Source organism: Rhineura floridana, chromosome 1 (assembly GCF_030035675.1).
Source record: "Rhineura floridana isolate rRhiFlo1 chromosome 1, rRhiFlo1.hap2, whole genome shotgun sequence".
Taxonomy (NCBI): Eukaryota; Metazoa; Chordata; class Lepidosauria; order Squamata; family Rhineuridae; genus Rhineura; species Rhineura floridana.
The window spans coordinates 97,702,066-97,729,961 of NC_084480.1; the positions used below are offsets into that span (position 1 = coordinate 97,702,066).

At 41.9% G+C, this 27,896-nt stretch overlaps 1 protein-coding gene across 3 annotated transcripts in view; it reads left to right on the forward strand.

Moving 5' to 3' along the window:
- Positions 1 to 27,896, forward strand: part of FRMD3 (FERM domain containing 3) — a 240,238-nt gene that overhangs the window by 193,211 nt on the left and 19,131 nt on the right. For 2 of the 3 annotated variants that reach the window (XM_061627122.1, XM_061627103.1), the window contains exons 9-15: positions 2,098 to 2,161; positions 2,585 to 2,689; positions 2,886 to 2,974; positions 4,302 to 4,376; positions 9,263 to 9,331; positions 10,520 to 10,641; positions 11,957 to 12,100. In XM_061627122.1, coding sequence (XP_061483106.1) covers positions 2,098 to 2,161; positions 2,585 to 2,689; positions 2,886 to 2,974; positions 4,302 to 4,376; positions 9,263 to 9,331; positions 10,520 to 10,641; positions 11,957 to 12,100 — 668 coding nt within the window. The remainder of the gene's footprint in view (positions 1 to 2,097; positions 2,162 to 2,584; positions 2,690 to 2,885; positions 2,975 to 4,301; positions 4,377 to 9,262; positions 9,332 to 10,519; positions 10,642 to 11,956; positions 12,101 to 27,896) is intronic. The other variant, XM_061627113.1, reaches the window with a different exon arrangement.

Below are 27,896 nucleotides of genomic sequence, written 5' to 3' on the forward strand. Positions count from 1 at the left end.
AATCCTTGCCTGCAATTACACAACAATATATCATATATGCTGTGCATATGTGTATACAAACCCTATTGACTTGTATAGAATTAAAGCTTGTGGAACTAAAAGAATTGAAAAACTGTTTGAAATATACCACATATTTTCTGTTAACATTAAAATGCATTAATTGTCAGGAAGTTTCCCTTCGGTGCTTCCTTCCATGCTATAATGGTACTAATGCATGAGTCATCTGTTACTAAAGTTGAAGCATGATAATAAAAGTATATAATTTGGTTATGTCTTTTTGAATTCTACAAATAAATATGATGCATTTGAGTGAAAGTTCATAAACAAGGGAAACAAAGTAACTTATTAAGTTAATTGTGTGCAAATTCTGCCTTTTATCGCTGGCTAATGTGGTTCAATGTCTGTTTGATATTTGGATATACAACCAATAAACTAACTAGGGTTCCACTGTTGTTACCTGTGACTAAGGCTGTGGGCACACTAGTCGCTTCAAAAGCAGCAAGAGACTCTTCCCTCGGCTGGACACACCTCACTTCCCCACTGCAGACTTGAGACTTTTCAGACCTTTAAGGCCACACCTGGAACAGCAATTGGTTGATCTACCAATCAGTCGTGAAAACTGTCTGAAGCTGAATTAAAAAGAAATGCATTCAAGCTGATCTGACCAGGTTTTAAAATAAAAAGGGGTGGAGTTTGACCAGTGTTGTGTGCCCCCATTTAGCAAGAGAGGTGGAGATGCAATGGAACCGCACAACAGTAAGTGTGGCTCTACCCTAAGTCCCAGTGAACTCAGCGAGTTAGGCAACAAGTGTGTCGTCCCAAGAATACATACATTGAAAGTCTCATGACTTACTGTTGAGTAGACTTGTTCATATTTGGACTGAAAATATAAAACCCAACACAAGTATGTTCTACTCATTTTTAAGCAAAAAAATTTAAGTTTTAACGAATACAAAATATGGATAAAGCCATGGTATTAAGGCATTATACCTGACTATACATCATTTACAAATCGGTTAAAGGTTCTATTTACAATCAAGCAGTATATAAATTTTGTTAAATATAAATAAATAAATAAATATCTTCCAGATAATATATTACTTCTTTTCCCCCAAATATCTAGCTCCTAAGAATTAAAAATACCCTGATGGGCAAATAACACCTCATTAATGTATTTTGCTTTTCTCCAAATGAATCCTTTTAAACAAGGATGGGGAACAGTAGGACTGGGGGCCACATGCGGCTCTCCAGGCATCTTTACTTGGCTCTCAGGACTCTCCCTACGCCATGACCTCTTTCCAGGCCACGCTTCTCACCAGCCCTGCTGCGTCTCCTCCTTGAATACTTGTGTGATAGTATCTCTTTCTTTCCTGGATGGAGGATGGAAAGGGGTGTTTGTGTCTTTTGCATGGCTAGAATGCAGTTTACTGTACAAGGTTAAGAGCCACATCCATTGCTCCACCCACTTTTGCCTCTGGCACTGGCCACCCCTACCATGCATCTCCTTAGCAGGTTGCCCAGAAGGGAATGTGGCCCTTGGCCTGGAAAGGGTTCCCACCCTGCTTTAAAATTGTTTTTAAAATTATTTTTACCATTTATTATTTATTTTGGGTTGTATCCCACACTGCTATTACATTTACACAGCATAACTTCCCTCTCCTCTCCTCTGTTGCTCCACATACAATTAAAATCTGCTCCAGATGGTTGGAGGACACTCTAAAGCAGATTTTCGGGGGTACACAGGGAGATGGGAGGAAGGGGGCATCCCATTGCATGAATGGAACTTGTCAAAGTGTTGGATACAATTCACCGTGTTTATGACTCTACTAGGAACCATCAAAATTTAAAAAGTTATGACCCTACCCACAGGTTTACAATCCAATTTATGGAAAACACAGCATTTAAAAAGTATTAAACTGTTCAGTTCATCTTATGGTATGAATTTTAATATGTTATGTCCTTCTTTTCACACTGAAGAATAATTCATTCCATGGCAGCTTGTTTTGAACGTTTATGAATTGTCTACATTTGCATGAAACTGCAAATTGTACAAAAAATGTATCTATTTTCCTTATTTAAAGGGCTTTCTTTTTATAGGTTTGATGTCTGTAAATTCAAGTTTGAAGGAAAGACATTCTATGTGATTGGAATTCAGAAGGAGGTTGGATATTTTATGTTTCCTACATACTAAAATATTTTAATTTAAAATTTGGGCATTCCAATTGATAATGGCAATATTTATTCTTGCTCTTACAAAATAAGTTTCCATTCTGCCTATTTAGAACAGTCAATATATTCTTCTAAATAAATATAGAATTTCCTGTAGAGAAAGTAATCACTTTTAGACAGAAAAGTGCAATTCTAAAATACTTAGGAAATATGTATAAGTATAACCCATTGCAAAGGATTGTTCCTTATATTTATTTTTTTATGTATTTTCATTATTTAACTTAGACTTTAAATAGGAAGAATTGGGCCAAGAATCTTCAAAATGAAACCATGATAAAGCTATTATGAATTTGCTGATACAAGGTTTCTATCTCTTGACTTTTTATGTTCTTCAATAATCCCAACTGGGATATAGCAAAGGGGCAGAAGGCTAGAGCCTCACCAAGATATATCATACCCCTACCCTGAGGAGGAAGAAGGGGACCTAGAAAAACCAGAAGGCATCCAGATTCAGTGCTGGGTAAACATGGAGGGAAGACTGGAAAGCATCCATAGTATGTGTGTGGTGGTGGTAATACATGGAACTCTTAGGTTTGGGGCCTTGGAAGAGACCCAGTGGACAAACAAGCCCACTCTTTAAAATTGATAGGCCCTACCCCAACTTGAAGAAGTCAACTTTTTAACCTACCTTTGTTTAATTTTTCTTCAAACAATAGAAAAAGGCTATGTTGTCATTTCATACCTCTACACCAGCAGCCTGCAAACATCTTTGGAAGTGTGGAGTGGAGAACCAGGCTTTTTACAAGTAAGCAAACATATATGATTTCAGCATATAATAAAGAATGTGTAAATGCACAGAGAGCATCAAGCAATATGAGATTCCTTTTGTGTTAAATTACCACGTTATAACTAGAAGATGTACTTTGACCCTTTGCACATCAGCTTAGTAAAGCTCCAGCCATAATATGATATTCATATCAATCAGTTTGATAGCTTTTGAAGTTGAAAGCGAAGAAGCTCCTTCCAAGTAAGTTACTTGGAAGTTTGTTTAGGTATATTTAGTCCATTTTCTTTAGACACAAAGCAGAAGATTTTTTGTTTTTTAAAAAGTGATTGTTTTTTTTAAACAGTATCATTTCACACAATCAACAATTGAGCATTTGCCATCTGAACCGTGATGGAGTTCAAGTTCCTGCTATTCTGGGTCTGAAATTCATATTTTGACAAATTTGAGATTAATGGCACTGATTAGCATGGCAAAGGGTAAAAAGGAGATAATCAATGAAAGTGAGCCCTTGGAGACTTGGAATAGTAAAGTGGTACAGACAAGACATACTATGCTTGGCAATACTAAGGATTTGTACAGTACACCTAAAGCTCCATTGGGTTTATGGGTCTTCAAAAGGTGAAGACAGCACAAGGAAGTCTGAAATTCCTGATACATATTGTTGTTAAATCATGCTACTAAAATGAACAAAATAGAAACATGGCTTTATGTATGTGTGGTACAGTTAGGGAACCCATGGACACTAATGGGCCATTGGCTATGCAAACCATACTTTCTGGTTTCTGTACCCTCAGTTCCTTACACTTTTCATACCTACATGGAACTTCATGTGTCATGACTGCAGGTGCATGTGTACCATTGCACTTACCTGAGCAAGAAGCCACTATTGAACACTAGGACACCGTTTTCAGGCTGTTTTCTTTATAAACACTCCCACCCCTTAGGGAACGTGTGACATGACTGTGAAACTGGAGTGTGTGCTTGTAGTGTATTTGGTTTGCAGAGAACAGAACTGAATCTTCAAAGACAGGACTGATGTTGTCCCTGAAGCTAGCACTGCCCGCATGCTGGCTTGTATATATCCCTTCCTCCAATATTAGGCAGACAACTTGCACGTTTATAATGAAATGAATTAATAAAAATACACAAATTCAAAGGACATTGCTCTGTCCTTCAGTGGAAATGTACTCCATTTTCTTACCTCTCAGGAATGTGAAACGATATAGTAAAAAAGAGACAAAGTTTTTGAGTGATAGTGCTAATATTTACGTAGTAATGCAAGCCCTTTTTTACTTCCTTGAAAATATAACTGCCTCTGCTTTGCTTTGCTTTTCTTCCTATGAAGGTATGCAAAATCAAGCCAAATAAAGACAGTGTCCAGCAGCAAAATATTTTTTAAAGGCAGTAGATTTCGATACAGGTAAGTGTTTTCTGATTCTTATAGCAATGCTGCCTGTTAGCTAAATTAGCTATGTGAATGGATGGTAAAATAAAATATAAATACAAATGCCCGTCTGAAATTCCATTAAATCTGGTTGCTGTCTGTCCTGGCAATCTTAATTGAATAAAGAAATCTCCTATAGTATGGAATAGTATAAAGAACTGATTGTCTTCGTATGTGCTTACCCATACATTACTCTCTTCAGTGGAGGTCCTCCTGAGGGTGCCCCCCATCATTTGAGGTAAAACAGATACCTATCAGAGAGAGGGCATTCTCTGTGGTGGCATCTGGTTCATCAAAAGTTTCATCCGGTGCCTTCATTACCATTGTCTCAGCACCAGGAAAATATATTTTTGTTTCCCAAAACTTTTTAGATACAGTTTTAATCCTCCTTACTGTTCTGTGCTGCTGTGGTTTTTAGTTTATCATGGCTTAGATCCTAAGGTAAATTAGCTTAAGGAAGTTCATGGAAGAAACCTTCCCCCTGCAGCCACCTGTGATCCCCCCCCCAAAGTACCATTAAATGGTTAGGGTCTCTCTTTAGTTATGTCGGATGGGGCAATGGTGACTGCTGGTGAGAGGATGGAATGGGACACTTTCCTTCTGTGAACTTCCACAGGTTTAAATTATCTTGGAATCCATGGTTACTTCTTCTGTTTTTCTATTTACTATTTAATTGTTTCATTCTTTTCTGCAAACTGCCTTAGGAATATGATTGAAGGGTGGTATAACAATAAAAAGCAAATTTGGAGACTAAGACTGCAGTTCTGTACACACTTACTTGCAAGTAAGCTCCATCGAATTTGGTGGGACGTTTTTCTGAGAAAACACTCATAAGACTGCATTACCTATTCATATGAAATGCCTATAAAGAGATGAAGATCCATTGTATTTGGGAGGCAGAGGCAATATTCCCACCAATCAGGGACAGAATTTATGCTGTAAATCAGGAATCGGGGAACCTGTGGCTTTTCAAATGTTGCTGGGCTACAACTTCCACATACCTGTCCATTGGCAATGCTCACTGGGGATGATCAGAACGAGTCCAACACCATCTGGAGGACCTCAGGTTGCCAATTCCTGTTGTAATTAGAAATCCTGCTCTCTGCTGCAAATATTTCACAACAGTTGAATTCATTTTTAAAGATAAATCAAAGGATAGTCTGATATCCTTTAAATATATATATTCATTGCTTTAAGTATTCAGCCCCCCTTTAGGATGCACACATTAATGTGGTGAGGGGGTTTGAGAGTGTTGAAGAAGCTGAGAGCAATGCTGTCAGTCTAGACCAAGAGGCTAGACTCCTAGCAGGGGCACCCATGGCGGAATGGTCAAAGCTGAGACACCAGACTAAGATGCATCCGAACTCAGAGGAAGGCAATGGTAAACTATCTCTGAATACCTCTTACTACGAAAACCCTATGAACAGAGTATCCAAAATGCAACATGAGATAGTGCTGGAAGATGAGACCCCCCAGGTCAGAAGGCACTCACCGAGCTACTGGGGAAGAACAAAGGACAAGAACGAGTAGCGCTGTGACTAATGACGCAGCTGGGTCAAAGCCGAAAGGAAGCCCAGAGGCTGATGCGCTCAGATGTGAAAAGAGAGTCCGGAGTTGTACTACGCACACAATGGGAACATGGAATGTGAGAAGCATGAACCAAGGAAAGTTAGAAATTGTCAAGCAAGAAATGGAACGCATCAACATTACAATACTTAGTGTGAGTGAATTCAAATGGAAGGGAATGGGATATTTTCAATCAGGCAACTACAAATATTTTATGCAGGAAATGAGAAATCAAGAAGAAACAGGGTTGCTTTAATAGTGAGAAGTGATGTAGCAAAAGCAATTAGGAGCTACAACGCAAGGTCTGAGCGAGTGATATCAATGAGATTAAATGGGAAACCTATTAACCTATTAACATAACCATCATCTACAGTCTACGCTCCAACGTCAAATGCAGAAGAAGAGGAATTGGAGAGATTTTACGCAGAAGTACAGGAGGAAATTGATCACACACCAAAACAAGATATGATGATAATCATGGGGGACTGGAATGCAAAAGTAGGGGACAGAGAAGAACTAGGAATTGTGGGGAAATGGGGCTTAGGAGACAGAAATGAAGCAGGAGGAAGACTATTGAATTCTGTGAAGCCAATGATTTGTTTCTTGCCAACACATTTTTTGAGCAACCAAAAAGACGACATGGTCAATATAGGAATCAAATTGATTATATAATTGGAAACAGAAGATGGAGAAGTTCCATACTTTTTGCAAAAAGAAGACCAGGAGCAGACTGCGGTACAGATCATGAACTGGTTATATCAAACATCAGAGTAAAGCTAAAGAAGAACAATAAAGCAATCATAATGCCAAAATACAATTTAAATAACATCCCCGAAGAATATAAAGATCAAATAAGGAACAGATTTGAGGCTTTAAACTTAGTTGACAGAGAACCAGAACTATGAATTGAAGTCAGGGACATTATCAGGGAAGAATGCAAAAAGACAATACCTCTAGCTAAAAAGAGAGAAAGACCTCAATGGATGACTGAAGAATGGTTCAAGAGAGAAGGGAAGCAAAAGGAGATGGAAACACGGTCAGAACCCTAAATGCAACCACATAACGACTAGTACATAGGGACAAAGAGAACTATTACAATAGTTACTGTATAGAAATAGAAGAGGACAACAAAAAAGAAAGAACAAGAGCCCTATTCCAAAAGATTAGAGAAATGAAAGGGAAATTTAAACCAAGGGTAGGGATGTGGAATAATCAACAGGGGAACACACTGACTGACCGAGATGAAATAAAAGGAAGATGGAAGCAATACACTGAAGAACTCTATAAAAGAGATGACAGGATGACAGATTCATTCATGGAGGAACCGTATGATGAAGAACCAGCAATTTTAGAATGTGAGGTGAAAGTTGCTCTTAAAATATTTGGAAGAAGCAAATCACCAGGAACAGATGGCGTACCAATAGAGTTGCTACAAGCTACTGAGACTGAATCTGTCCAAATTTTGACAAAAATCTGTCAACAAATATGGAAAACTAAACAATGGCCCACAGACTGCAAGTATTCAATATATATCCCAATTCCATAGAAAGGGGATCCCAGAGAATGCAGTAATTATCGAACTATTATTGAACTATTGCCTTAATATCTCATGCAAGTAAAGTAATGCTCAAGTTTCTACAACAAAGGCTCTTACCATATATGGAGTGAGAAATGCCAGACATCCAAGCTGTATTTAGAAAGGGAAGAGGCACCAGAGATCATATCACAAACATACGTTGGATAATGGAACAGACCAAGGAATTTCAGAAGAAAATCACCCTGTGCTTTATAGACTACAGCAAAGCCTTTGACTGTGGATCATGAAAAACTATGGGATGCTTTAAAAGAAATGGGGGTGCCAAAGCATCTGATTGTCCTGATGCACAACCTATACTCTGCACAAGAGGCTACTGTAAGGACAATATGGAGAAACCGATTGGTTCCCAGTTGAAAAGGGTGTGAGACAGGGATGTATTTTATCACCCTATTTGTTTAATCTGTACGCAGAACATATCATACGGAAAACGGGATTGAACCAAGATGAAGGAGGTGTGAAAATTGGAGGGAGAAACATCATTAATTTAAGATATGCAGACAATACCGTACTACAAGCAGAAACCAGTAATGATTTGAAACGAATGCTGATGAAAGTTAAAGAGGAAAGCACAGAAGCAGGACTATAGCTGAACATAAAAAAGACTAAAGTAATGACAACAGAAGATTTATGTAACTTTAAAGTTGACAATGAGGACATTGAACTTGTCAAGGATTATCAATACCTTGGCACAGTCATTAACCAAAATGGAGACCATAGTCAAGAAATCAGAAGAAGGCTAGGACTGGGGAGGGCAGCTATGAGAGAACTGGAAAAGGTCCTCAAATGCTATGATGTATCACTGAACACCAAAGACAGGATCATTCAGACCATGGTATTCCCGATCTCTATGTATGGATGTCAAATATGGACAGTGAAAAAGGTGGATAAGAGAAAAATAAACTCATTTGAAATGTGGTGCTGGAGGAGAGCTTTGCGTATACCATGGACTGCAAAAAAGACAAATAATTGGGTGTCAGAACAAATTAAACCAGAACTGTCACTAGAAGCTAAAATGATGAAACTGAGGTTATCATACTTTGGACACATCATGAGAAGACATGATTCACTGGAAAAGACAATAATGCTGGGAAAAACGGAAGGGAGTAGAAAAAGAGGAAGGCCAAACAAGAGATGGATTGATTCCATAAAGGAAGCCACAGACCTGAACTTACAAGATCTGAACAGGATGGTTCATGACAGATGCTCTTGGAGGTCACTGATTCATAGGGTCGCCAAAAGTCGTAATCGACTTGAAGGCACACAACAACAACATAAGTATTCAGCTACTCCACTGCAAATAAAATCTCTCTTGTCAGAGGTTAGACCTCCTATGTGGGTGAAGAGCTTTATGCTGGAACTTGAAAGGCCTCAATAAAGCAAGAGTGCCTCAGATTTCCAAAGCTATACAGCATTCACCCAGATCCAGTTAGAACACACCTGAACCAAATAAAACGGGTGATGCTTCCTACTTCCAGCATTTGTATTATTAAAAAAAATAACTTGTATATTAATAAAATGGAATGGATAAGGAAGGTCAAAAGTAAATAAAGATGGATAGAAGTCCATAGTCCAGTAAGTAAGTAGGGATGTTACATGATTAAATACAAGGTGCCAAGTGGGTCATCCGTGACAGGTCTAGTGAGGTCTGTCACACTATCTTATAAATAGCTTATATGTTAAATTCTGTGTTTTGTTATAGTGGAAAAGTTGCCAAAGAGGTTGTTGAAGCAAGTTCTCAGATCCGGAGGGAGCCCCCGGAAGTGAACAGGTACCTTCTGATCTAAATTATGCAAGAGCAAATGGCTATGAATATCCAGAGAACTCCTCAGGAGGTTCTTAATCTTAGCTGCCAAACTGGTCATTGTCCTACTTCATGACAGCATCGTCAGAGTTGATCTCACCTATACCTTCTAGATCAAAGAACCAGAGCTTGGAAAAGTTACTTTTTTGAACTACAACTCCCATCAGCCCAATCCAGTGGCCTTGCTGGCTAGGGCTGATGTGAGTTGTAGTTTTAAAAAGTAACTTTTCCAAGCTCTGCAAAGAACTATCATAATATTGAGATATATTCCTAAATTAAGAAGTCTCATGTATACTTGATCTCTGAATCATTGGGTAGAACGTTGCCAAATAATCTTGCCTCTTCATATGCAAGAGAAGCAGAAAAGGTTATCCTTTTTGTATCAACCATAAAGTTTCTTTTTCTGTTTTCTGGCCTATTCCTATCAAGGAACCACAACCTCTAACTTGGAAGCCCAACTTACTAGGTTTAGAAAACCCAAATGCTCCCCAAACAAGGAAACAATAACTGAACAGTGCCACACTCACTGTCCAGCCAGAACTCTGGATTGGCCAGAAGGGGTGAAATCAGTCTAGACCTACATCCCTTAACAGCTTTGAGGGTTGGAAAGATGTGAAAATAAGATGAGCCTATATGATCTCACTAAAATCTACACAACTAGTATTTTGTCTGTGTGTAGCATTGCATCATTTTGTACCGTGATATTATTTCATAGTTTTTGAGCCCTAAATGTTATGTCCAGTTAACGAATGGTTAAACGGGACTGACTACAGAAAACGTCTTGCCTTTTTAATTACTTGGAGTCCTAGCAGAGAAGACTGGGCTGGCCACTGACGACAGACATTTCTCAAATTGTTATTTCCTTGCTTTTCTATTTTTTTACATTTTACATACTTTATTTTTTCCTTGGTCTAATATTACACAAGGACATTCTAGGGATCATACTATCATACTGCCACTATATGTAAAATAAGGAAAGGTGCTTTACGAAGTGCTCTTCGCCATGTCTTTCTGTACTAAGAAACATTCTGAAGAAAATAAGGGTCACCAATTGACCCTGCCACGCCTTTTGTTATATGCTTTGAAACATTGCAGTTGTACTTGTTGATTAGTATTTTTGGGTGAATAAGTTCTCATTTCCCCCCTTCTTCTCAGAACCAACATTGCTCAGAGTCACAGCTCTCATTCTTTGAATAAACAGCTCATAATTAATATGGAGCCTCTGCAACCTCTCCTTCCATCCCCACATGATCAGGAAGAGGTTCTCTCTGATGAAGGCAAGTCTGTTCCTGATGTGGCATCTTGTTGTCTTCTCTCTGTCTGTCATGTGCATGTGCACACACACACAGTAAACAAATAGACAAAACCAAGCAGATTTTGTGCATAGACTTATTATTTAACTTTTGATGGATGTTCAGCAATATTGAAAGGTCATTTTTATTTGGTGTGACTTGAAACAGCAGTATCATTTTGTTATATTTGTACGTGAAAATGAAAAAAATCAGCTAATTATATTTAGATTAGAGGCTGCTGTATGCAAAGAGTGAGAATTCAGTTTCATTTATCCATACAATAATCCTGTGATGTAGGAACCTCATTCTGTAGATGGGGGACTGAGACTGAGATTACAAATTGTACATGGCTTCCCTTTGAGTTCTGTGACTGAACTAGATCTGAACTCAGGATCTGAGACCTTCATTGTCCACTGGAACACAGTGGCTGTTTTATTGTTGAAAGCCTCATGGAGAAAGTGCAATATAAACACACTTCCTCAAATGTACACAAATAGAAGATCTAAATTTTGTGTACTCTCACGTGGAGTCTGTTGTAGAAGCCAAAAAGGCACATGTAGAAATGGGAAATGGCATAAGAATAACAGGTACCACAAAAGCTTCATGCTTTTGTTTGCAAATTCATAAGAAGGGCACTATTGGTTTGTTGAGATCAAAAAGTTATGGCTATATTTGTGAAAGTAAGGAAGAGATGGCAATATGAGTTTATGTAGGCTACTGGGGTTGGTTGAGGAGGAACCTTGAGGAGGAAGGATGAGGAGAAAGCATATCCACTGAGCACCTGAGGAGTAGGACAAGGCTGTTCATTTTCTTCCTCACCAGCTTTAATGAGGAGCTACAACAGCTTAACTAATTTATTTCATGGAGTGGTGGTGTTACTCTGATGCTAACTTCACAATGCTCCCATTATTCTGTTATTCCTGGGTTGAAGCCCGACAATATCCCACATCTTCTGCAAAGTAGTTCCAGGAGACAGTTTCATAATGCAGATGCATGTGATTGAATTTCCCCAACTCTGCTCTTCTTTTCTGCCTGTTTCTTCTACCTTTGTGTCTCCACAAAATGCACAGTTTAATGAGACCTTAGATATTTTTTCCAATGGGCTCCTCCAGAGTATATAGCTGACATTATTCCTATCCTGAAAGCTTCCTAGGCCATTTTCTTTTGCTGGTTCCTTACACTGGAATGGGGCTCCTTCCTAAATTTGAAAAAGTCATCAGATTCTTTAGCTGGGTGGCTGAGAAGCTTCTGCTGCTGGGTTCTTGCTTTCACTTTTGCTTCTCCTTTTATACTCTGGCAGGGGAAGACCCTGCCATCAATTCCCACCTGGTCCAGCATGACCCCATCCCTGTGTTCGTTCCTGGAAGCCTGGCAGCTTGGGAATCTGGTTCCTTCTCCGTACCACATGATTCACCCTCCTGTGTTCGTGCCCCCAGGTCTCTCGGTGAGTTATGATGTGGGGTGGCCTGGGCACATGGTGGCTAGTGGAGGGTTGACTAATCACAGCATAGATAGCAATATCTATGTATCTATAGTAGAGTGACAAAGGTATATGTGACTACCTAGGTCAAAAATGCATTTGTGTGTGATAGATGAAGAACCAAGGAGGCTGGTGAAAGAAAGACACACTGTAAACTGTGTTTGTAGGAACGCAGTCATGATTAAGAGTTTAAAGTTTTCAGGTAATAGGTTTGTGGATTACTTAGAGTGGTATTTTCTAGAACCTCTGGTCTTTCTCTGAATATTGTTCCTTAGGTGTACACATTGGCTATCTGGAAAATAAGATTTGTATACTGCTTTAGGCAGACGTATGTGCATTTTGGCCTTGCTATCCTCTTTATTTAATTCTGCCCAGGGGAGAGGGCTGTAATAGTGGTAAAGCATCTACTTTGCATGCAGAAGGTCCCAGATTCAATCCCCAGCATCTCCACATAGGGCTGGGAGAGAAGCCTGCCTGAAACCCTGCAGAGCCTCTGCTAGTCGGTGTAGACAACAGTAGATGGACCAATGGTTTGACTCAGTATAAGGCAGCTTCCTATGTTTCTGTATTGACCTGCCGACTACCATGAATTTATTGCCATTACAGTTTCCCTTAGTCATTAGATTCATTCAGGGCTTAGTGCTTTTGAAACTCCCATCCAAGAGGATTCTGTGGCTCATGAACTATTAATATAGCCCTCGTGAAGCTGTTGGAATCACCTTGGATTTCTGTGATATCATGTTCCTCATAAAAGATTGTTTTCCTGATGACAGAGGCTATAGCTCTCAGGCCTTAGTATATGTACATGCAATTTTTTTCTTCTCAGTTATACAGTGGCCCAGCCCCAGTCCTGCAACAGTAGCATGACAGTTAATTGTGCAGATGCATTGGGAATGCCTTGCTGCAATAGGAATAGCCTTTACCTTTTTTTTACAAAAGGGAAGATGTGCACTTCTAATTCTGGAGAGTGGGAGCAAAGTATGTTTTTCAAAGAGCCCCCCCCTCCATTAATACACATAAGGAAATATTCTTGAAATAGTAGGCACTGCTGCAGGATTATGCTATACACAGCTTATATATATATATATACACCTCTAAATACCAGTTGCTTTGGGGAGCAAACAATATTGCAAATCATTGTTAAATAAACGTATGTGTCAGTATCAGTGAATTCAATTGTGGGAGAAGAAGATGAATTCTAAAATAATAATAATAATTGGGAAATCATTAGCAGCATTATCTAAAAGCAGACTTCCTTAACATACCTTCTGAAGAAACAGGCTAAAACCTGAAGGTTAGAGTTTACTTAAGCGCTTTGTGAGGATGGTTTTCTTTCTGTTTGGTTTCACTGAAGCAATCACTTCACAAATGAAGGCCAGGAATATGCTCACCAGAAATGTCTTTTTGACAGCTCACTGCAGTAATCATTTTCAGCATTAGGAGTGCATTTGCAGAGAATCTATTCCCTGCTTGCAGACAGTTAGATTTCATGGGTGTGCATGTGTGTGGCTGACTCAGCTATGTGATTTCAGGCTATATGTTTCAGCACAGATTTCTCTTCATTCTTCCATATGTGGTTTTTCCAAGTAATATGATATAATTTATTTTTTGCACAAGTGTATTTGTTGACCTTGAACATAATTCACCACTTCCTAGAGACATGTGCTCACCTTGGGAGACTTGTCTGTGAATTATGGATTATGCTAATGACTTGGTGAGGCCCTTATGATTTTATGTATATAAAAATAGCACATCAACACCACTTGTTGGCAGTCAGAGGCTTGCTTTTTATATCCTAGAAGCTGCTCTGTGTATTTTGCATCAACAGGATTACACAGAGATGTTATATCTGAAAATATGGCACAACAGTCCAAATAGTTATTCTGCTTGTTCCTCTTCCCCAGAAAGAGGCAGTTCATGTAGACTCTACTGAAAGCAGCTTTTGCCTAAGTAGAGCCCCTCAAATCAACAGAATGAAATGAAATCCACATCGTTACTCATGTAGACTCTAAGATCTATCTGTGCCTAAACAATTTATAAAGTTGTTCCATAACAATATATGTATTGGAAAACAATATGCATAGTAAACACATACAACTGCCAATTCTGTGAATCAGCATATCTTTTGGTGACTGGCAACTGTAACATGATTCTTGGAAATCAATACAGTTCTGTCAGTTGGTGGATCTCATAGACGGCATAATAATTTTGAATCTACTACCTCTCTTCATTCCACATCTAATTTGGCCCTTATCAACTTTCTTTTAAGGAACACAGAAAGCCGCCTTAAACCAATTCAGACCACTTGTTCATCTAGCTTAGTATTGTCCGATTAAACTAATTGGCAGTGGCTCGCAAGGGAGCCAACTAGGAGCTTTCCCAATCCTTCCTGAAGATTCTTAAGATTGCACTTGGGACATTCTCCATACATACAACACATGCACTCTACCACTGAGCTGTGTCCCTTCCCAGTAGATCCATTATGTCCCACTTTTCCCTGCATTCATCAGAACCTTAATATTCCCACACTATCAACAATTCTGCAACCTCAGCATAACAATCGACAGATGGGATGCACAGATGGCACAGATATTCTACTTTATTTTACCCCGCCATATTTTTGCCTTCATTTATTCACAGGCATTGAATCTTCAGAGTTTGCTTTACTTTTAACATATATTCTCCTCCAAACATCATCATCATCATTACTATTAGTAACATTTATATCCCACCTTTCCTTTAAGGAGCTCAAGATGGCATAGATGGTTCTCCCCTTCCCTATGTTATCCTCACAAGAACCCTGTGTGGAAGGTTAGGCTGGGACATGGTGACTCATCCATTGTCACCCAGTGAGCTTCCTGGCCAAGTGAAGACATCGAATCCAGGGTTCTTAATCATGGGGGGAACCTCTACAAATGCCAGGAGGGTTCCCACTTCAGAAATTCATCATCCAGCTTGTGCATAGTGACAGGGTAGAGCTTGGTGTGCTTGTCCTCCTCACATGTTAGTTTTATGTATGAGTAGAATGCTTGAAGAGAGCTATTGTCACCTTCTAAAGGGATGTGCATATCTGTGTACCATTCCAAATGTTTAATGCTCATTAGTTTGGTCTGACAATAAGAACTAGATCAGAATGTCTGAAAATCTCCCCATTTCAGATTGGTCCTTTCCCCATTATGCTATATGTCAGGTCAGCTTTGCCCTAGGAAATGTAGCCAATATTGCAACCATCTGACTGCTTTTGTTCCACTTTTCACTTTACACATTTTTCTGCACTAGGTAATAAACTTCAAATATCAACCCTTTCCTTAGCAGTCGCTAGTACAGCTGCAATTCCAGTCTAAACCATGAAATATTTTTACTGTACTAAAAAGCAGATTAATGGAACAACAGACAGTAAAAAGTTTACCCATGCAAATATCGAAGTCAGAATAGTTTTTCTAACATTTGGGCAGATGAAATCCAAACTTTTAATTTCTTTTTGGTTCATTAAAGCTTACCGATAGAAACCTAAAATAACAATTAAAGAAAAAGAAAACTTTGGAAATGTCATTACAATTTATTTTTACTTAAATATTTGAACGGCGATCTTTTACTGCATTATAGTGCAGTAAACTAGTTTAAGGACCTTATACTGGTATGTGCAGTGCAGCTGTTTATCAGCAACTGTTAATGAAATGTTTGGCATTTGAAGTTAATTGTATTGTGTATCATGAGTTGGAAAAGTCTAAAAATAGTCTCCCATTCTGTTCTTTGGTGGACTATTTCTATTGGCCAAGTTAGAAGCCTGTTATTTGATTCATTCAGCAAGACTCTCCCAAGCTGAACACCGTGGAAACTTAGCAAAGGTCACAGACGGTATGGGTGACTAGTTCATAAGGCTGCCATAGAAAATACAGTAATTAGTCAGTATGGTGAAATGCCTAGTAAAAATCCAAACCAGGAGGAGTATTCATTTGCGAATGGTTAACCATTGTAGCAAAGATGTGTGCATTCGGCTGCTGAGACATGGTTCTAGGATCACAGCTACAAGTGCTGGTAAGTTGAAGTTCACTTTTGCTTAGTTGTCTTATGAACAGAAAAGCATGTGCCTCACATGTTCAGTTTGTCATACTAATAAAAGTCCACAATATGAATGCAGTAAAGTACAGTAGTAGTATCTGAACAGTACCCTGCTCCCCCCAAAAAACCTGACACAGGAGTGGGGGATTAGAGATAAAGATAGGGTAAGAGGATAAAAGCGAAGGGTGGTATCCTACCGGGTCATATTCAGAGTAGATCCATTGAAATAAATGGACTTAAGATATCACCAAAATTTCAATGAAGGAATTTCTTCTCACTGAAGAGATTCAATAACATAAATCATCATTCCAACCAACTACCTGAGTTGTTAAAAAAATCTGTCTGTCTGTCTGTCTGTCTGTCTGTCTGTCTGTCTGTCTGTCTGTCTGTCTGTCTGTCTGTCTGTCTGTCCTGAAATAATCACATGACAGTCTAATACATTACTGCGTAGAAGTATAAATCTAAGGAACTGAATTGCCTGCATAAAACTTTTCAACAAACTGTGAATTACAGATGGTACGCTCCTGTTGTGACATTTAATATTCAGCCTTAGGAATCCTATAACCCAGTACAGAGAGCTATACATATTAATTTTATGCTAAAATGAAAACTCTCACAGAAAGCATTAATTAGTACTAGCTATCTCAAAACAGTGTGAAGTTGAAAAGAGAACTCTTGCATTGCAGCCTGTATGGAAGAAATATAGTTTTCTGTGATTAATGAGGTGGCTCCTGCTTTGCAGATTGCCTGGCTTTTTGCGGGTCTTGAGTCATGTGCCTGGGGAGACTTGAGGGGCCCCCAATTAGTGTAGTGACGGGTAGAGGGTGATATGGCATTGTGAGAAGGACTTGCCAGGTAAGGGGAATGCGGCCTGGGCAGTTAACGACTGTGCCTTGTTCCAGTCCTCCCCACAGGTTTGTTGGTTGCCCTATCAGCCAGCTCTCAGATCACCAGATGCTGTTCCTAAACGCCAGATCAGTACATAATAAGATCTCCCTCATTCATGATTTAATTGTGGATGAGGCAGCCGATCTGGCATGTATAACTGAGACCTGGGTGGGCGAGTAGGGAGGAGCCAGTCTCTCCCAGCTATGTCCACCAGGGTACCTGGTTCAGCATCAGGGTAGACCTGAGGGTTGGGGAGGGGGGTTTGCTGTGGTCTATAGGAGCTCCATCTCCCTCTGCAAGCACCCTGTCCATGTGACTACTGGTCTGGAGTGTTTGCACCTTGTGTTGGGTCAGCAGGACAGACTGGGGATTCTATTGGTGTCCCACCCACCCCGCTGCCCAACAGACTCCCTAGCTGAGCTGACGGAAGTGGTCTCGGGTGTACTGTTGAGATCCCCCAGACTGTTGGTTCTGGGGGATGTCAACATCCATGCCGAGGCCGCCTTATCCGGGGCGGCTCAGGATTTCATGGTCTCCATGACAACTATGGGACTGTCCTAATATGCCATTGGCCAAACACATGTAGCAGGGCATACTCTAGACTTGGTTTTTGCAACTGGACATGGAGTTGGTGATCTGAGTGTGGGAGGCCTTACATCAGTCCCTCTGTCATGGACATATCACTGCTTGGTGAAGTTTAGACTTACACCAGCCTTTCCCCTCTGCAAGGGTGGGGGACCTATTAAGCTGGTCCACTCCCAGAGACTAAAGGATCCAGATGGTTTCCAAAGGGCTCTGGGGAGTTTTCCGGCTGATAGGGCTGGCGCTCCTGTCGAAACCCTGGTTCAACTGTGGAATACAGAAATGACCTGGGCAGTTGACATGATTGCTCCTGAGCACCCTCTCCTGTGTAGAGCTCATACGGCTCCATGGTATACCCCAGAGCTGAGACCAATGAAACAATTTAGGAGACGGCTTGAGTGCAGATGGAGACGAACTGGTGGATGCAGTTACACACTGGTAAGTGGCTATGGTAAGCTGTATTAAGGGGCAGTGAGGGCAGCAAAAAAAAATTTTTTTTGCTGCCACTATCAAATCATCAATCTGCCGCCCAGCAGAACTCTTCAGAATTGTCCGGGGGCTATTACACTCTGGCCCCAGGGACATGGTAGAACCATATGAGGCCCGCTGTAATGAATTTGCTAGACACTTCCAGGATAAAATCGTTAGCATCTGCCAGGACTTAGACTCCAGTGTTATAGCAGGTGAATCAAGCGAGGTATCCAGAGCACAGCCTTGTCCCAATTTCTTGGATGAGTTTCAGTTGGTACAGCTTGAGGACATTGACAAGGTGCTTGGCCAGGTTCGTGCAACCACTTCTGTGCTGGATCTTTGCCCTTCTTGGCTAATAAAAGCTAGCAGGGCTGAAACAACTGGCTGGGCCAGGGAAGTGATTAATGCCTCTCTGCGAGAGGGGGTGGTCCCTGGCTGCCTGAAAGAGGCAGTAGTGAGACCACTCCTGAAGAGACCCACACTGGACCCAGAAAATCTTAATAACTATAGGCCAGTAGCAGATGTTCCATTCCTGGGCTAGGTCCTTGAACGATTGGTTGTGGGCCAGCTCCAGACACTCTTGGATGAGACCGATTATCTAGATCCATTTCAGTCGGGTTTCAGGCCTAGTTTTGACATGGAAACAGCCTTGGTTGCACTGTATGATGACCTCTGTCAGAAGAGAGATAGGGGGAGTGTGATTCTGTTGATTCTCCTTGATCTCTCAGTGGCTTTTGATACCATCGACCATGGTATCCTTCTGGGAAGACTGGCTGAGTTGGGAGTGGGAGGGACTGCATTGCGGTGGTTCCGCCCCTACTTGGCGGGTCAGCTCCAGAAGGTGGTGCTTGGGGAACATTGCTCGGCACCCTGGACTCAGTTCTGTCCCCCATGCTGTTTAACATCTACATGAAACCGTTGGGTGCGGTCATCCAGAGTTTTGGAGTGCATTGCCATCAGTATGTTGATGATACGCAGCTCTATTTCTCCTTTTCATCTTCTTCAGGTGAGGCTGTCAATATGCTGAACCGGTGCCTGGCTGCGACAATGGACTGGATGAGGGCTAATAAACTGAGGCTCAATCCAGACAAGACTGAGATGCTGCTAGTTGGGTGGTTCTTCTGACCGGATGGTGGATGTCCAACCTGTCCTGGATGGGGTTGCACTCCCCCTGAAGGAGCAGGTTTGTAGCTTGGGTGTTCTCCTAGAACCATCTCTGTCACTTGAGGCTCAGGTAGCCTCGGTGGCACGGATTGCCTTCTACCAACTTCTGTTGGTGGCCCAGCTACGTCCCTATCTGGACAGGGATAACCTGGCTTCAGTTGTCCATGCTCTGGTAACCTCCAAGTTAGATTACTGCAATGCACTCTATGTGGGGCTGCCTTTGAAGACGGTTTGGAAATTTCAGCTTGTGCAAAATGCAGCAGCCAGATTGGTAACAGGGACCAGATGGTTCGAAAATATAAAACCGATTCTGGCCCTCTTGCATTGGCTGCCTGTATGTTTCTGAGCTTGATTCAAGGTGCTGGTTTTAACCTATAAAGCCTTACACGGCTTAGGACCACAATACCTGATGGAACGCCTCTCCTGACATGAACTCACCCGTACACTATGCTCAACATCAAAGGCCTTCTCCGTGTGCCTACTCTGCTGGAAGCTGGGAGTCTGGCAACAAGGGTGAGGGCCTTCTCAGTGGTGGCCTCCAAATTATGGAATGATCTCTCTGACGAGGTGTGCCTTATGCCAACCCTGTTATCTTTTCGGCGCCAGGTCAAGACTCCTCCCAGGCATTTTAGCATGTGTTTTTAAATTGCTTTTTAAAAATGTGTTTTTAAATTTGTATATTTGTTTTTAATGTTTTTAATTGTTGTAAACTGCCCAGAGAGTCTTGGCAATGGGGCGGTGCAATAAATAGACAGACAGACAGACAGACAGACAGATAGACAGATAGATAGATAGATCATCTTCCTTTTTGGCAGGGCAATATTAAATTCCTGATATTTTAATTTTTTAAAAAACAAGCTCATAATTTTAGTCAAAATGCAGATGTCATCAAATGGGATTTGTCAAAGCTAAGAGAGAACATTTTGAATAATAATTAATATTAACATGAATTCACTTTGCTAAAAAATCAATATCTTTGCAAGTCAAAATTAAAACCTTGATTATGTTTCTTATCATTATGTAACAAAGCAATCCAACCCTCCCTCTTGCACCAGGTGTGCAAGGGTGATTTGGATTGGTCAGAGGTATACCACCATTGGTTTGTGGCAGCCACTAAATGTGTAAATGTACTGCCTTCAAGTCGATTCTGACTTATGGCGACCCTAGGAATAGGGTTTTCATGAGGCTGAGAGGCAGTGACTGGTCCAAGGTCACCCAGTGAGCTTCATGGCTATGTGGGGATTCAAACCCTGGTCTCCCAGGTCATAGTCCAACACCTTAACCACTACACCACACTGATAGCCACTGGGAGACCCTAAAACAGGGCATTCTGAAGAGGGAGAGGGGAAGGGTCTGATTTGACCTGGGGTCTCACTGCTGTCACACAATGGCATTGAACCCGATCTGAGTCCAGACTGGCATAGTGATCTTATTGCCCCCACCTTCTGCCCTGTCTGCCATGAATGGTAGGACTCTAGATGAAACAGCCCCAGACAAGTTTGAAGTCTCAAGACAAAAACAAAGCTCCACCAGTGGGGCGGTGATAGTAAGTTTGGATTGCAGCCTAAAATATCAACATTGTGAATGTTTATTTTAAAAAATCCACGTTTCTTCTTAAAGCAGAACCAGAGTAGCTTACAGTAAAAGAAAATCATATTACAACTATAAACACAAAATGAGCAGCACTGCAAAATAAACAAAACAATAATCTTCACACAAAGTAAGAGAAGAAACAACCAGTCCTCAACCCATACCAAAGCCTACTCTGTAAAGATGTGTCTTAACTTGGTGTTGCAACATATTCAGTGATGGGGCTATGAATGCCTCTCTAGGTAGAGCATTTCATAAGTTTGAATCCTTATACAGAGAACTGTACTTCAGCCAGCAGGGGAGATCAGACCAGAGCTTCAGATGCTGAATGAAATACTCAGGCATGAACCCAGTCATATAGGTACTGGAGGTCCCAAGCATAAGTGGCTCACCAGGTGAGGTGCAGCCTCTATGCTAGCTTTCTGGTATCTGAGTCAGGAAGAGGGGTGAGGCAATGGAGAAATCAGTACAGTAGGGCCCCACTCATACGGCGGGTTATGTTCTAGACCTCTGCCAAAAAGCGGAACTCCGTCAATCAAATGGTGCCCGACGTCCGAAAAACTCTGTAAAAGCAGAACAAGCGCCGTATGAGCTGGGCCTTACTCTAATTGAAAACCGCCGTATTAGTGGAATGCTGAAAAGCGGGCCGCCGAAAAGCGGGGCCCTACTGTATGGTGTAAATACACCAGCAGGAATTCCAGATTAGTTCTGCCGGTGCATTTGCACTGTGCCCACCTCCCCACTACCTTGCCCCTCCTCCTTACCGTCTCAGTAATCAATAGTAATCAGCTGCCACAGAGCTAGCATAGCGGCTCTACTCTGCCCACAAGCTGTTTCTGGTTTCAAGCCATGCATCCCTGGGAATGAATGGGACAGACATGGACTAAGGATTGTCCTAGTAGGCAGAGTTACAAAAATTTCTGAAATTCATTGGAAGATGTCTGGGGTGCCAGATGGAGCTACCCTCTTATTCAGTGTTTATGTCTAGCTAGACACCTGTGCCCATTCGTTTTTGTTGCCTAAATAGCACACAGCTATTTCCAATATCTGGCAATCAAAGCATATACATTAAATGGTCTTGGGTGATTCAGGTGAGCAATCATGCCTCTCTAGGTAGTTGTGAGCATCTCTTTAGAAAAGTTCCCATTCACAGATATTGCTAGCAATAAACAATCTCCCACTCATAGCTTAAAGAGGTTCACTATAAGACAAATTGAGAATTCTGACTCTACCTACTTGCTGGTGGAGACCATTGTCCGCCTGTATTTTACCTTCCCATAAGGAGGTGGAATATCATTGATACTAAGTCTGGATCCAATCCATTGGAAATGACTGAGGATAAGCAGGAGTCCACAAATTCAACCATGGAAAGCCGGGGTCATTGGAGGCAATTTTTAGAAACTCTTCATATAATGCAAGTTAGCCAGTAATTAATACGTCAAAAATATCAACTGCAAGTGGTATATACACTCTGCAAAGTGCTGCTAGTTCTCTGCACAGAACATATATGAAACAGCTGAGGATGCATATATAGTTACATCAGATTCAGACAAGTTTGAAGTCTCAAGACAAAAACAAATGAAACTGTTACTGTACAAAGTGCCAGTGAGACTGTAGATTTATTTATATTTTGTTTAGATTTTGTAAGTCTGTCAGTATGTAGATGGAGGGAAATTAAATTCTGGCAGAGAATTTAATCTAGGTCAGCAGCTATTCTGTAAACAAATGTAGTAAAATCAGTTTTACATGTGCCATTTTAAACACTGTTGAACCTTTTTTCCATGGTGTGGGTATTTTCTTCACTTTCCTTTGCTCTGGACTTCTGAAAATGATGGTGTTCGGGGAAATTCTTTTCATTTTCAGCAGAGTGTGTTTTTTCCCTTTGAACGTGCATGTATATTCACATCAACACTGGTATACATACTTAAATTCTTTTGAAGAAAACACAGTTTTGTTGTTAAATTGACAAGCCTTTCACCCAAAGACTAGAGAGGGCCATGGATGAAATTGACATGGCTTTCCCCCCTAGAAAGTAGAGTGGAGGAATAGTGAGAGAAATGGCAGTGAATAGGCAGGTAATACAAGCAGGGAACTATATACTTTCCCAGTTTGCACATAATGCTAAGCCAAACTATGGCTTAGTGTGAATGCATGGGCTCCCAGAGAGATCACAGCCACTTTACTTCTCCTCTGCTCCTGTTGTGAGCTCAGCCATGGTTTGGCTTAGTGTGTCCTCTGAAACTAGCCTCATGGTTTGTCTGTTGTTTTTGGTTTCATTTTAATCTAGTTGTAAGGCAGCATGGAAGACAAATATGAAGGTGCTTTCTCTTCTAGATGGAGTGTGTAGAAATATTTAAAGAAAGTTTGAGGAACGGTTGGCCCTCCAGATGTTGCTGAAGTACAACCTCCATCATCCCTGGGTACTGGCCATGTTTGCTGGGGCTGATGGAAGTTGTAGTTCAGCAACATCTGAAGGGCCACATTTCCCCACTCCAGTTTTAAAGTGAGAAATTCATAACTCTTGAATGGAGGCTATGTGTATGTTATCGATGTGGGAGAACATTCCCAAGTGACTATTAAAGTACCTGAAAATGCATATATGATTTTAGCTGAGGAGTTTCACAATCTTGCATAAAGCTGTCCAGTCTCCTCTTGCATCATTTTGATGCATCAATTTGTTGCTCCAAATATTACACAATCTAAGCTACAAAACAGAAAAGAATAATGCTCCCGGCATTTACTGTGCAAACTCAGATAACTGATTTGAAAGAACAATAATTCATCATGTGTATGGGGGGTAGTCACATTTGTAACCTTAATCTTAGGTTAATCATTCAGGAACGGCAACTGATGGACAGGATCTAGGAATTCTGCCAGATTTACATGCAACATAGCTATCTAGCTATGCAGTTGCTTCAGTTGAAGTTTCATCTGAAAAAAAGTCCTATTTTACACTTCTGGAGCCTAATACGTATTTTGCAGAAGCTGTGATTGAGATGTTACTTTAATAGTAAATAACAGTGGACTGACCTTCAAATTGCTTGGTTTTTCTATTAGTGCTTTTCTGTGAGTTTCATATTTCTCTTTTATCATCAGTTCAAAGAGAACAGTGCTATGCAATTTGATTCGAAAAGTTGCTTTCTTTTTATTTTAATTTTTTAAACTGTGCATTTGAGTTTTCTGCTTCCATTCCTGTTGTATAGCATAAGAGGGTGCAGGAGACGTATGAGGTGAAAACAGGTGTAATGGTACTAATTCCATCTGCTTCATTCACATACACTATGAATACTCCCTGCATGGAAAATCAAAGTAAGAAAAGTAAGGTGGCTAACACATGATGCAAACATAACATTGAAAGAGAAAATGTAAAGGTCAAAGTGGAAAATTACCAAAATATTTCAATAACAAATATTTATTTAATTGCTAAATTTGTATCCCACCCTTCCTCCCAAAGGAGCCCAGGGCAGCAGTTATATAATTGCAGTTAAGGGATGAAATAAAACACAGAGACATCAGCTTGGGTTGAACAAGGGCCACTTTATTAAATTACAGCAAGAAAAAACCCAATTTAAAGTGACCTGCAGAGGGAAGCCTAGGTGCGGGAACTGTCTATGAGCAAGTAGCTTGCCAAACAGCTCTCAGGCGACCAGCCCCTGTTGGGGTAAGGGCAAGCCCATCTGCTTACCCCTTACACTGACCACACCTCATAGGTGAGTAGGGGAGCCTTCCCATGTCATCCCCACCCAGGGCCAAATAACCCCTGGGTAGATGAGATGAGTTGGCCCCAAAGGCAGCCCATATCCTGTCCTCAAGCCTCAAAGCCTGTCACGGCCTCCGGAACCGCCAATCACCTCCAAAGGTGCCTAAGGGGGCCACCTAGCTGTCCTTAACTATTCCCTTCCCGCACCTTTCCGCCACAAAAGGGGGACAAATCTCTATTTAGTCCCCCTTTACCCCACTGCTGAGAAGCACCTCTCGCAGACACCTCTGCAGGTCCCCAAGAAATAAGTTGTTACCTGTGTCAGACAGGTGAACGCCATCTGCCCTGTATAGTTCACCCATCAATTGCTGAATACTGGGATGTGGAATGGTTAAATCTCCGTGCCCAAGAAGAGCCAACCGAATCCTTCGGTTGACCTTCTTCCGTGCCCTATCTATAGCCCATGGGTCCCAAACCCCACGCCACTCCCTGCGTGGAAGCATGTCTGACCATATCAGACGTACAGAAAGCCAAAGCTGCCTTATCCGCTGCATGTGTATACATGCTTGAACGATGAGGGCCTTGCCCTGCATCAAGCCCAGGTCATTACCACTGAGGTGAATGACCACCACATGCGGAGTTGTCCGCACAGCACCTTGCTGGAACAGGGTGGGGAGTAGCCCCTCCCAACGCATTCCTCGCCGGCCAAGCCACTGTACAGCTGCCCATCTACTGAGGCCCAACTGCGAGCCCATGCTCGAGGTTGCTGCTTTCCGGACTGCCCAGAAGATCATGCTGTGGCCACATATGAGGATGCGCGTCCGCTCCATCCCCGTCTAGCAACCTGTCAAAATAATGACTTTGATAAGCTTCCGCAATCCCAATCCTCTAAAAGGGGCGAATATAGCCCCGGTATGCATCAGAGGACCAACATCCAACAGCCTGAACTTGTGCTTGGGAAAAACCAAAACCTGCTGCCGTAGAAGCAGCTCCAATTCTAAATGAATGGGTGCCAAATTGCAATGGGTTGTACCCGAGCCATTGTAAAGCCCGTTTTGTTAGAGCCCAAAACTGGTAAATGGAGAGGGGATCCCGATTTACAATGGTGAATAAATATCCATCCCCAGATCCCCTGACTCTTAAGAAAACTTGCAAAGCCCGTACAGGGCAGAGATTAGGCTCCAAGGACGGGGCCAACCGAACCTGCCTTCCTTTACACCTCTGGTCCGTTTTAGACCTTCTAAGCCTTATAAAGGCACAACCCCTGTCGATGGAGATGTCTGAAAACTGGAGGGCATGTCGTGATACATCTTGTTTATAGCCAGCTACAACCTCTACAATCCAGAAAGCGCCAAAGAACAGCGTAAAGGCCACTGAGTGGAATAGTGCAGCTTCATAGCTAGAGGAGCAAATCGCTTCCCATTGACAAACCAAGCCCAGTAACATGTCTACAGAGATAGGTCGACAGGCATCAGGTGTGGCAGGGTGTTCCCTAGCCCACCCTGCCAACATGCGACAGACCCTAAAGTCCCCTGTATTGTCCAAAAAGCCACCTGCCTTTGCTAGAAAGAAAAGCCCTGCCAGCTTACCTTGCAGTGCCCGGACAGACAAGCCATGTTTCCTGCTAGCTACCAGGAATTCAAGTAGGTGACTTACTGGAATAGGCCACTCCGGTGCATAGCCCTTGTAGGCCCAGAATTCCTGCATCGCCCTACCTGCCCTCTGGTAACTGGCAAGCATGCTGGGGGCATTGAATAGGCTTATGGCCCTCTCTGACTCTGCTCTCCAATCTCCCATATCGCAGGGGGCATGGCTTCCAGCTGAGCCCTGGCCCATGGTGCCAGCTGATGGAAACGATCCATCTGGTTCCATGACAGAGCATCAGCAACACTATTATCAATGCCAGGAACATGCCGTGCCCTAAATAAAACATTAAAGCGCAGGCACCGGAGAACAAAGGCCCGGACAAGGCCCATAACCCTGGAGTTCCTGGATGTAAGGGAGTTGATAACATGGACTGTTGCCATCTTATCGCACCAGAAGTGGACCGTAGAGTTTTTCAACTCCTCGGCCCACAGGTAAACTGCCACTACTATTGGAAAAAATTCCTTGTCTAAGCCTTCTTGAACCCATGTCTGTGGCCATTGTCCCATACTCCAGGAAGTTCCAAAGACTACCCTAAAGCCATAACCTTCAGACACGTTGGACTGAACCTGTAACTCAGCCTCCAAGAGCCGGTCCGGCCTCCAAAAGGATATTCCGTTGAAATCCTGTAAGAAGGAGAACCACACAGCCAGGTTGGCGCGCAAAGTGGCCGTAACTCAAAACCTATGGCGGGGATGGGAAAGCCCGACCATGGCATTATAGACACATCATAAAAATGCTCTGCCAGGCGCTACGACCCTGCACACAAAATTTAAGTGCCCTGCCAACTCTTGAAGGGTGGGGAGGAAAACCTTCCTTGCACGTGTGACTTGTTTAATTTTTTCATGGAGGGTTGCAAGCTTGTCCTGGGGTAGCCTGCAGTATTGATTTCTAGTGTCAATTTCGATGCCCAAGAAGGTCAAAAGAGGGGCTGGACCTTCAGTCTTTTCGATGGCTAAAGGAACTCCAAGCTCTTCAGCCAAGGCTTGGAACTGTGCCATCAAGCGTTGACACACACCCGTGCCAGCCTCACCAGCAAATAATAAATCGTCCAGGTAATGGACCACTGAATTCAAATGCGTCCGCTGCTTGATTGCCCATTCTAAAAAGGTGCTAAAGTGCTCAAAAATGGTGCACGAAATTGAGCATCCCATGTGCAGTGCTCGATCTGTATAAAATTTATCTGCAAAAGCAAAACCCAGCAGCTCAAAGTCTGCAGGGTGGACGGGCAGAAGTCGGAAGGCCGATTTAATGTCATGTTTACCCATAAATGCACCTGGGCCACAAGTGCGTACCATGAGCACTGCCGCATCGAAGGAGGTGTAGTGTACTGTACATGGACTGTCAGGAATGAAATCATTAACTGACTGATCATGCGGGTATGACAAGTGGTGAATTAATCTAAATTCACCTGCTGCCTTCTTGGGCACAATACCTAGTGGGGATACCTTAAGGGTATAGAGTGGGGCTGATTGAAACGGGCCAAGCACCCACCCTGCCTGCACCTCCTTGTCAATTTTCATTTGCACAATTGCCTCCATGCCCATGGTAGATTTTAAATACTTGGACATGAAGGCAGTCCTTGGACCATTGTAAGGAATTCAGAAGCCTAACAAAACCCCCTGTAATAGAAATTGACTGTCTCCTACTGCTGAAAAC